The following is a 10,464-nucleotide window of genomic DNA, read 5'->3' on the forward strand; positions in this document are numbered from 1 at the left end:
CTTCACTATAAATTCATGTACTTTTTACACCGTCGAAAGTTCGTTTCCCCGCCGTCCAATCCAAAGTTTTTCCGTCAAATTAAATGACAACACATGTCTGATGTGATGTCACTCTCTTAAATTTCGCTACGCCTTAACCGGTGCCGTGGGGGCGAGTGTGCTTCGTTCCTGCGAAACAGGCAACTCAATCAAGAGGGACGGTTCGTCGCCGGCTGTCGAACGGAATAGCCTATGCTTCTGTCCTTCCACGTGTCCCGAGAAACCGGAGTGTCCGTTGGAGCAAGCCGCGATGGGTAACCGTCCAAGCGATACTGGGTTTTCTATTTGTGGTAGACGTAACGGTGTCGCCATCTCCCGTTATCCACCAGAGGACGTCGGGACGAGTTCTGCCTTTTCCGTAACTTCGAAGTCATCGGTCCACCTCCGACGCGTGGGCGATACGCTCACATATAGCTCTCCACATAAGCGCTGCGCTTCTCCTTCCTCAGTTCGCGAGCGAGCGAGCGAGCGAGCGAGTTTGAGGTTCTGAGATCGGATTAGGGACTAGGAATTCGAGCGTCCCCGATGGCAGAAGCAGCCGCGCCGGAAACGAGCTTGGCCGAGAAGAGGAGGAAGAAGGATACGGGAGGAGGTGGTCTCCTTCTCGGGCGGTTTGATGTAGGCAGGCTCCTCGGTGCTGGTTCCTTCGCCAAGGTCTACGTCGCTCGCGACGTGCGCACCGATGAGCTCGTGGCCATCAAGGCGCTTGACAAGGAGAAGATCGTCAAGGGTGGGTTCGCCGCGCACATCAAGCGCGAGATCGCCATCCTCCGCCGTGTACGTCATCCCTACATCGTGCAGCTCTTCGAGGTCATGGCGACCAAGACCAAGATCTATTTAGTCATGGAGTACGTCCGCGGCGGCGAGCTATTCGGCCGTGTCGCGAAGGGGCGCCTCCTCGAGGACACCGCCCGCCGCTATTTTCAGCAGCTGATCTCCGCGGTGTCCTTCTGCCATGCCAGAGGCGTCTTCCACCGGGACCTCAAGCCAGAGAACCTCCTCATCGACGAAAATGGCGACCTCAAAGTGTCTGACTTCGGCCTCTCGGCCGTGGCTGGGCAGATGCACGTCGACGGGCTCTTGCATACCTTCTGCGGCACGCCAGCGTACGTCGCTCCGGAGATTCTCGCCCGCAGGGGCTACGATGGCGCTAAGGTTGACGTCTGGTCCTGTGGCGTCATCCTCTTCGTGCTCATGGCTGGTTACCTCCCCTTCCACGACAGCAGCATTATGGCCATGTACCGGAAGATCTACAAAGGATCCTTCCGGTGCCCACGCTGGTTATCGCAAGACCTCAACCATCTCCTCCATCGCCTCCTTGATGTGAATCCCCAATCCCGAGCCACCATTCCGGAGATCATGGAGAATTCCTGGTTCAGAAAAGGGTTTCGGCACATCCGATTTTATATCGAAGACAACCAATTGCATAGCTTTAACGATTCAGATTCAGAAGATGAACAATTGAAGAGTAACGAACCCAAGCCGGATGAGACGGACGAATCAGGGTCGGAATCGGATAGCTCCGTGGCTTCCTGTCCGGCATCATTCTACGGCGATTCCTACCAACATCATCCATCGTCGAGGCCACCAAGCCTTACTGCATTTGATATCATATCTTTCTCCAGTGGCTTTGACCTCTCAGGTTTGTTTGAAGAAAAAGCGGAGATGACCAGGTTCCTGTCCAAGGAGCCTGTCCCAGCAATAGTATCTAAATTGGAAGACATTGCAAAGGTAGTAAGCTTGAAGGTCAGGAAGAAGGGAAGCCAGATCAATTTAGAAGGAACTAGAGAGAGTGAGAAGGGCCCCTTGACGATCGGCGTGGATGTATATGAGCTTACGCCCTCGATTGTTGTAGTCGAGGTGAAGCAGAAGGCAGGCGATGGAGAGGAGTATGAAGAGTTCTGCAATAAGGTGCTCAAGCCAGGGTTACAAGATATCGTCTATGAGCCCTCCCACATTGCACGTAATACCGAATAGAAAAAAAGGTAACTTCATTCGTTGAACGAGTTAGAAAAATCAGAGCGGCCTATTATTGCATGTTCTAGAATTTGAAATTTCATGGATACAAGATGAACGGATATCACATGCTCACAGTAGTCTTTTCTAACAAGTACATTTAGATTTCCAAGATTAGACCAAGTATGACAATCTTATTCAGGTTATCGTGAATTATTTAAATAATCGAGCTCTACCACATAGTTTATTTATTTATTCTTTTTTGTTAGCTCTATCACATAATTTCTTCATAAATTAGGAAATTTTTGAACAAGTTGTAAGTGACTGTTTTTTAATCTTTGAGATAACTACAGAAGGCTGGAAAAGCCAATTAAGAACATGACGCAATTAGTAAAAGTCCTGGCACCTCACTTGTATAGCGCTAGTTTTCTTTTCCTTGGAACAGTGAAATTATATTTTGACATTAAGATGTTGAATCACTCTGTCCATGTTCTTTCATGGTCGGGATGCTGTCCACTACAGTCAAAAGCTAATCCTCTGCATTATTAGGAATTTCACTATTGTTTAAGCTTGCAATTTACTGCCACTTTCGCTTGATCTTAACCAAGCTTTCTTTCTCTTTAAATTGGGAATCATTGCATATGCTTGTTTTATTTATAAAAGTGAAAAATGGATCATGCTTTCTTTCCACTCCTTTTCATAATTCCAGCAATAGAACCTAAGAATGCATTTATTTGAGGATATTAATTGATGAAGAAGATATTTTCGTGCATATCTGGTAGGTAAGATGGAAAAATGTTCGAACATTTTCAAATGACAAAGGATAAAACTATTGAAGAAATAAGATTTATTCAGCTGAATCAAAATTGTTGGCACTTAAGCGGGTCAAAATGGTGATGACCATGATGAGGGCTTTACCCGGCTAAAATCAGAGAATAAACAGTAAGTTCAATATACACAAAAGCCTCTCCAACTATGTTGTTTATTCTTAGATGAGGCTGTTCTTTGTCTCAAGTGTTAAAAGGAAAAAAAAAAGAAGCTAGCGGCTATAACTCAGAACTATGAAAACCTGAAAGATAAGTTAAATTTTTTAATTTAAAATGGATTAAAAAAATGTTCTTAACACTTAGTAGACGTATGCTAAACTTATATGACATAGAAACACTAGAAAATTTTTAGAATTACATTCGAGTTCAGTTTTCTGTATCTTAATAGACATGAATATGTAACCTAGTGACTAGTATTGTATAATGGTTAGACTCCTAGCCAGGGTAGATTGTTTGTTAAAGATTTGCAATGAAAAATGGCACTTGAAATTTGATAACCTTTATTTTCTTTTAGAAGCAGAGAGGGGAGCTAGTATAGGCTCTAATGATCAACAACTAAAAATAATTAAGTTGACTTGGTTGGGGTATGGCTAACTAAATTCCTTGGTTTGAATGATCTTTTAGTGTTGTAAGGCCAATACTAGGCTTTTGTTTTCTGCATTCGATATGCATGCGGATCATTATTTTGTCCTTCATGGTGCTATCACCATCCTCGTTCTTCATTTTCACTTTCTGTCTTTGCCACCTCGATAATTCTTTTTAAAAAACTTATATTTTGATTCTTATTCTTAGTTATATTTACAATTTTTCTTGTGGTTAGGTTTACATGTGTTGAGCATTTCAACTCAAGCCTTGGCTGGTTGGTTGTCTAATGAGACACTGGAGTAGAGGGATTTTTCTTCAGATGCTCACTAGTTATTTGGTGGACAAACCATTTCTTCTCATCGACACTCCAAATGCTGATAACTTTTGCTGGACTTTATTTTGATCTGGATTTGCCTTTTTTCCTAGTGTTTATACATTCTTACAGTGGAGCATGCTGATCGCCATGAAAGACAACTATCATACCAGCTTCAGCATTGTTCATCAAACATTATCTGAAGTCGCTCTCTATTGGATCATTGCCTATTCTGTTTCTTTCCCCCATTTGCTACGCCTGCTGTGACATACGTCGACCACTAACTAATGAGCCAGTTTGTGTAGCATGGCTATGTATATATAATATATACACATTAGAATGAGTTAGACTGTGTATAGCTATATTTTCCTTGTAAATTAACATTATATTAATTGTTCAGGTAATCTGAAAAGTTAGGAACTTCTGTTCAGATTGATTCTCTGTGTGTGTTCAGTTGTAAAGCAAATGGCAGCCAAACAAATCTGATATTGTTGGCTGCTGCAAGATCTATAGCTTTACTCTTCTTCATTCGTTGTCAAGTCATTCAAGTATTTGATTCTACAATTATGCAGGTTAGTTGATCAATGTGTAAACAGATCGTGAACTAGTATTCTGCCCGGCAAGATCTGGATTTGAAATTTGAAAATTTTTCTCGCTCTTTATTTATTTATTTATTCTGTCACGGTCTTGTTGCCAATCTCGATCCGCGTTTTGAGCAGGGGAAATTATCTACTGCAGCAAGTGGATCTCGAGTTCGTCTTCTCCGATGTCGAGATCGAGGTAATGCCAGAGTTCAAACTCTCGATTTCACTTGGTTTCAGAATCCGTTTGCTGATCTTCTTCTCGGAAACAGAGCGTCCGAATTCCCAAAGCGGCCAGCGCCGCTCCGCCTGCAGACCAGTTCCGAGGCCAACGTCCTCCACCGCACAGTGTCCGCGGCGGCCGGCGCCTCCCCCAAATCCGGAGGTCGTCATTCCCCTCGCGTCTGCTTGCATGAGGTAAACTTCTCCGAGCCCAAACATAAAGATGTAATTACTGGAACTACTTCGCGGCTGCTGTTTCTGTAGAACGAGAAGAAGCGCGGCACTAGAGATGCGGATCAACTGGAATTGAAGCTTGGCGAAGCGGAGGAGGAGCTCAAGGAACTGAGAGCTCAATTGTCTTCGGGGGAGGCCACCAAGCTCGACGCCGAGCGTGCTGTTGCCGTGAACTTAGTCGAGGAAGAAAAAGATCGGGTGGATCCTTCAGATAAAGACGATGACTCTGGGCACGAAGTAGGGGATCAAGACGAAGAGGAAGAATGGCGGAAGGAGATGTTCATGCTGAAGGCTTTTCTGCTGGAGAAGGAGAAAGAGGCGGAGATTCTTCGAGAAGAAGCTGTGCTTCTCCGGGCGAGAGCAGCGGCAGAGTTGGTCGTCATCCTCGCTGCCGCGCGTGCAAGGGAAGAGGCGCTGATGACGAAGGTAAGATCGGTGGAGGAGGAGATGAAACAAAGCGCGGCCAAGGAAGAGCTGTTAGCAGAGCAGCTGCGCACGGCAGAAACAGAGAAGACATCGGCGGAAGCCGAGATGAAGCGGCTGAGGACGCAAAATGAGCAATGGAGGAAGGCCACCGAGGCGGCAGCCGAGGCACTGGAGGATACCGGCGAGTGGGGCCCGGCATCGATGACCAGAGAGGAAGTGGGGAAGCGGAACGGGTTTCGCGTTTAGGTGTTTGGCGATGTCGGGAAAAAGAAAGCTCCGTGCAAATAAGAAATGGATTCCTGTTGTTTTCACTTTTCATTAGAGAGAATTACACTTTTTATAATAATATGCTGCAGCTAAGTTTCAAATTTTAGATCATTGATAATTTTATTTGTGAAATTATTAATAAATTTTAAAATTATTTTTAATATAAATAAAAAAAATATTAATATAAATTTATTTTAGACTTCACCAAAATTAATTAGTAAAGGAGAAAGATTTTTAATAAAATAGTAAGATTATACGGTAGACTCTTTAAACTAATAAGTTGACGTTTAAAATTTGAGAAAAAAATATATATAATGCACTGTAAGATTTTTATTTTAGTGAAGAGAAAATTGAGAAGTGATCCATTCTAATTTAGTTTGATAACAGATTTTTTCTTTATGATTCAATCAATCACTTTCAAACTTAGGATGTTAAATAAATCAAGCTTAGTTAAATTTAGGATGTTTAAATTTATTTGATAAGATAATTGAACTAAATTTAAAATAAATTAAATTTTTGAAATGATTGTTTAAGTTTGGGTTAGTTTAATTTTTATAAGTTTGAGTTTAGTTTAAGCTCATCTCTTGGTTCATTTAAATGTTATTGAATTCTCTTGATTTAAGATTGATTCATTTAGATATTATTAAGTTCTTAATTTAAATTTATTTGATTGTTTGAAATTTTTAATTATTTGATTAGTTATTAAATTTGATAATTTAAATTTCGTTTAGTTTAAAAGTTTTTGTTTATTTATTTATTTAGCATATTGATAAGAATTTTATTAATAAATATAATTTATGAATGTTATTTACGAATATGGTTGTAAATAAGCAGAGTCGAGCCACACTTTAGGGTGTTCAAACTTATTTGATAAAATAATCTAGACAAGCCGAGCCGAGCTTAAAATTACTGTAGAGATTTTTATTTTAGTGGATGAGAAAACTAATAAGTGATAACTTTCTAATTTATTTTGATAAAGATAAATTTTTTTTATGGATTCAATCAATTACCTTCAAAATTAGGATACTTAATAAATCAAGGTTAGTTAAATTTTGGGATGTTCAAACTTATTTATAAGATAATCGAACCAAATTTAAAATAAATCAAAATTTTGAAATAATTATTTAAGTTTGGCTTGATTTATTTTTTATAAGTTTGAGCTTAGTTTAAGCTTGTCTCTGGGTTCATTTAAATGTTATTGAATTCTCTTGATTTAAGTTTGATTTATTTAGATATTATCAAATTCTTAATTTAAATTTATTTGATTGTTTGAAATTTTTAATTGTTTGATTAGTTATTAAATTTAAGAATTCAAATTTCATTCATTTTAAAAGTTTTATTTATTTATTTAGTATATTGATAAGTGATCTGTCCGAAAGTCGAAGAGACAGAAAGCTGGGTATATGACGCTCATGCTGACCTCCTGTGGACTCCGTGCGGACCTACAACATAGACTACGTTAATGATAAGCCAGGGAAGGGGTCCCCGGCGTTGACCCTCCCACAATCAAGTCAGCCACCAGCGATGAAGTGGAAAGCGGAGCAACAAGAAGACTGTAGCACAAACAGTGAATATCGCATACCTCCGCTGATGCTTGGACCCCCTTTATATAGAGCTCCGGTAGTGCGCGTGCACACTTCCCAAGACAAGCATGCTTCTCAAAAAATTTTCTAAAAAGACTTGTCAGTAAAGTGTCCTTGACACAGTACCTTAACAGGCCGAGCATACCAGTCTACTGCAGCGTTACTGTAGTAGTCGACTGATATTTTCATCAATCGACTGGTGCGGTCGACCGAGCAGTCGACTGGGAACGAACAGAATGCTTCTGTTCGTTCGGTTAGTATGGAGCAGTCGACTGGTATCGAGCCGTTGGGTTGTAATAGTCAAATCTCCACTAAGGTTAGTCGACCGATGATTTTGGCAGTCGACTGGTAGGCGGAGTTTTCCAACTCATGGCCTATATAACTAAGCATTGGAAGCTTGGTTAAGGTTGACGAAAATAGAGGTGGTTAACCCCTATTAGAGTCTCCAAGGTCTTCTTGAGTGAACAAGAGCTTATGCGAGTTTGTGGCGAGGTTTCTTCACCCACACGGAGCTACTCGAGCTAGCCGGAGGTTTTTCGAGGAGTCATCCACGAACGGATCGAGATTGTCCACCTTACGGACAGTCGTGGAGTAGGAGTAAGTGATCTTCGAACCACGTTACATAAACGTGTTAGAGGTTTGATTGTCTTGGTTATTGCCTCTAGATTTAACTTTCTATTTGTTAGATTTGTTTTGTATTTCTGTTGTACACTAATAAGCGTAGGAAGCGAGGATTTGGGTAAGACCCTATTCACCCCCCTCTAGCGGACGTCAAGGTCCCAACAAGAACCTCGCTCTTCCTCAGTGTGTGTCTACTCGACCGAACGTTCACTTTGTTATTGTTGTTGGATCGAATGAGTGCGATAGTGGGGGGGGGGGGGGGGGGGAATATCACGCTTTTCAAAACTTCTCTTTTATTCTAGAAAACAAAATCGTGTAGCGGAAAGTAAAATGAAAGACAATTTCGTTTACTTCGTTCGGAGTCTAGGTCGACTCCTACTCGATGACCCACGATCCTTGATCGCACCGATGGGCAATATACTATAACCCTTCTTTCCGAAATCCTCAGAAAGAAGCAGATCATACAGATACAAAGATATCAGATAGTAACGATTCTACTATCTTATATGAATTTAAGTGCAATACAAATAAAGTTTTCCCGACAATCGTAAGTGAAGATTGAAGCGTGGTCGGTACTTCCGGACGGAGTAGCTTGAAGAGTCGTAAAAGACTTGTAGCACGGTCCGCTTGCAGAGATGAGCTTTGTGATAATCAGGAAACAGTATTGTACAACCTCAGACCTCGAGCTTCAATTTATTAGATCGTCGATGTTCGGTCGATCGATCCCTGGGTTCAGTCGACCGAACTAGCTTCCTTCCTTCCTGGCTGAGATCCGATACTGATTCGATCTTCGACATTAATTAATCATTAAGGGTTCGGTCGACCGATCCCTTTGTTCGGTCGACCGAACATGCTCTTTCCCTGTTCGTCAAGATTTGTCGAGATTCGCATTTACAGTGCTTTTAATGTTGATTGTTCAGTCGATTGATCAACTTTTTTTCCTTTTGCTTCTGATCGATGCCGATGAACGAGCCTATGCTGAGTCATCATGGTTCGGTCGACCGATCCGGCCGAACCTGCAACACAGAGTTAAATAAAGTATCCCTGCAACACAAAGGTTAACACAGTAATATATAATGTATGAGTAATATTAGACAGTAGAACTGTCTTGATCTCAACTTGGAAACCTTCTCAATTTCTTCAGTTGGATCAGCGACCTTAGGTTGTTCCCTCCAGGAACCCGACCTCACTGTCGCTCCTCTAGTTGTTTACCTCAACTTACCTGCCAAACATGGTCCTCCAAACATATTTGTGTTGGGACCTTTGTGCCCGCTAGAAGGGGGGGTGAATAGCGTCTCGTCGCACTTGCGTCGGTTTGCTTCGTCTTGACAATGATATGCAGCGGAAATAGATACAAGACTCACATAACGCTAACAACTAGGATTTACTTGGTATCCACCTCAAGATGATATGACTAATCCAAGGATCCACACGACACGCCTATCTCCACTATGAAAAACCTACTTCTCAGTCGCAGCCGGAGGCGGAGAAGCCTCGTATTAACTCACACACAACACAAATACAAATACAAGAAGAAAATACAAAGATACTAGCAAATACACCTTTCTTCTTGCTATTTGGTGTTGCCTCTTGAACCTTGGAGATGCTCCCCAAGTGCCTTCAAGAACTGGTGTGAGTGCTGGAGAAATCGCTGTGAAGATCGCACAAGCTTGCAGGAAAGAAATCGCAAAGATCTGTAGAGAAAATGCTCTGCCCAGGTTTTAAACAGTGCTCCCAATCGATCCAAAATCATCCCCAATCGATTGCCACGTCAGTACCACTCCATCGCAGTCGTCCATCGCTCGTTTCTTGCTCAACGGTCACTTCCCAATCGATCGACCGATCGATTGGGACCATCTGAATTGATCGGGCGATTGATTCAGACTCATTCTGTGCTCTCGTGTCCGTGCGAGAGATTTTCCTTCCTAATCGACCGACCGATCGATTGGTAGCTCCCAATCGATCGGCTGATCGATTGGGATCGCTTCTGTGTTCGCGAGTAATGCTTCAAATCGATCGACCAATCGATTGGAGTCATCCCAACTCGCAGCACACTCCAATCGATCGACCTATCGATTGAACACTGGTTCAATCGATCGATCGACCGATCGATTGAACACTGGTTCAATTGATCGACCGATCAATTGAACACCCTGAACTTGCCTCACACTCAAATTCAAGGTCCCAAACCCAACTCCCGATCAACCATGACCTGTTGGGTATCCATGCCTAACATTTGGTCAACACCCGACCAACCTCGAACTAGCCTTTTAGCCTCCTCTCTCAGTCTTACGTCTCTCGGATATCTCCCATCCTTCACACCTTGCCTTCAGGAGCTTCCTTCGGCCTCATCCTAGTTGTCGGATTATCCTTACCAAGTCACACTAGGACTTACCTTGCCAAGACCACATGCTTGGACTTTCAACCTTTGTCAAGATCACACTTGGACTTTCCCAATTGCCTGGCTCCTCACCAGGACTTTCTCCCTTTGCCAAGATCACACTTGGACTTTTCAATCGCCTGACTCCTCACCAGGACTTTCACCACCAAGTCTGGTCAACACTGACTTACTTGGATTTTCACTCTTGCCAACCTTCCTATTGGACTTACTTTTTCCTAATCTCCAATTAGGACTTTCCCAGTCAAGTCTTCTATCAACCTTGATCTACTTGACTTCTCTCTTGCCTAACCTCCAGTTAGGGCTTTCCCAGATGCCTAAACTCCAGTTAGAACTTTCCCGGTCAAGTCTCCGGTCAACACTGACTCACTTGACTTGTCTTCTCATCAACCTGGTCAATCCCTTGACCATC

The 10,464-nt window shown here is 42.5% G+C and overlaps 2 protein-coding genes across 4 annotated transcripts; both read left to right on the forward strand.

Annotated features, from left to right (window-relative positions):
- Positions 1-401: 401 nt before the first annotated feature.
- Positions 402-4,150, forward strand: LOC122016519 (CBL-interacting protein kinase 19-like). Of its 3 annotated transcripts, none has more exons than XR_006121134.1 (3): positions 402-2,024; positions 2,778-2,937; positions 3,643-4,150. XR_006121134.1 is itself a non-coding variant. In XM_042573846.1 (2 exons), exon 1 carries the CDS (start codon positions 565-567, stop codon positions 2,014-2,016), a length of 1,452 nt encoding a protein of 483 aa, XP_042429780.1. In that variant the 5' UTR covers positions 402-564; the 3' UTR covers positions 2,017-2,024; positions 3,643-4,150. The 3 variants fall into 3 exon arrangements, 1 of the variants encoding a protein (XP_042429780.1); XR_006121135.1 differs by having other exon boundaries at positions 2,783-2,937; XM_042573846.1 differs by lacking the exon at positions 2,778-2,937.
- Positions 4,151-4,340: 190 nt separating this feature from the next.
- Positions 4,341-5,561, forward strand: LOC122016520 (interactor of constitutive active ROPs 1-like). Its single transcript, XM_042573847.1, has 3 exons — positions 4,341-4,500; positions 4,574-4,718; positions 4,788-5,561. Exons 1-3 carry the CDS (start codon positions 4,487-4,489, stop codon positions 5,427-5,429), a joined length of 801 nt encoding a protein of 266 aa, XP_042429781.1. The 5' UTR covers positions 4,341-4,486; the 3' UTR covers positions 5,430-5,561.
- The last annotated feature ends 4,903 nt before the right edge of the window (positions 5,562-10,464 follow it).

Source organism: Zingiber officinale, chromosome 8B (assembly GCF_018446385.1).
Source record: "Zingiber officinale cultivar Zhangliang chromosome 8B, Zo_v1.1, whole genome shotgun sequence".
Classification (NCBI taxonomy): Eukaryota; Viridiplantae; Streptophyta; class Magnoliopsida; order Zingiberales; family Zingiberaceae; genus Zingiber; species Zingiber officinale.

What these genes read in the sequence shown, in the direction of transcription:
- LOC122016519 (XM_042573846.1), top strand. Translation starts at nt 565, where the DNA reads ATGGCAGAAGCAGCCGCGCCGGAAACGAGCTTGGCCGAGAAGAGGAGG.
- LOC122016520 (XM_042573847.1), top strand. An exon ending in CTCGCGTCTGCTTGCATGAG is followed by an intron (nt 4,719 to 4,787) that starts GTAAACTTCTCC and finishes CTGTTTCTGTAG; the next exon opens with AACGAGAAGAAGCGCGGCAC.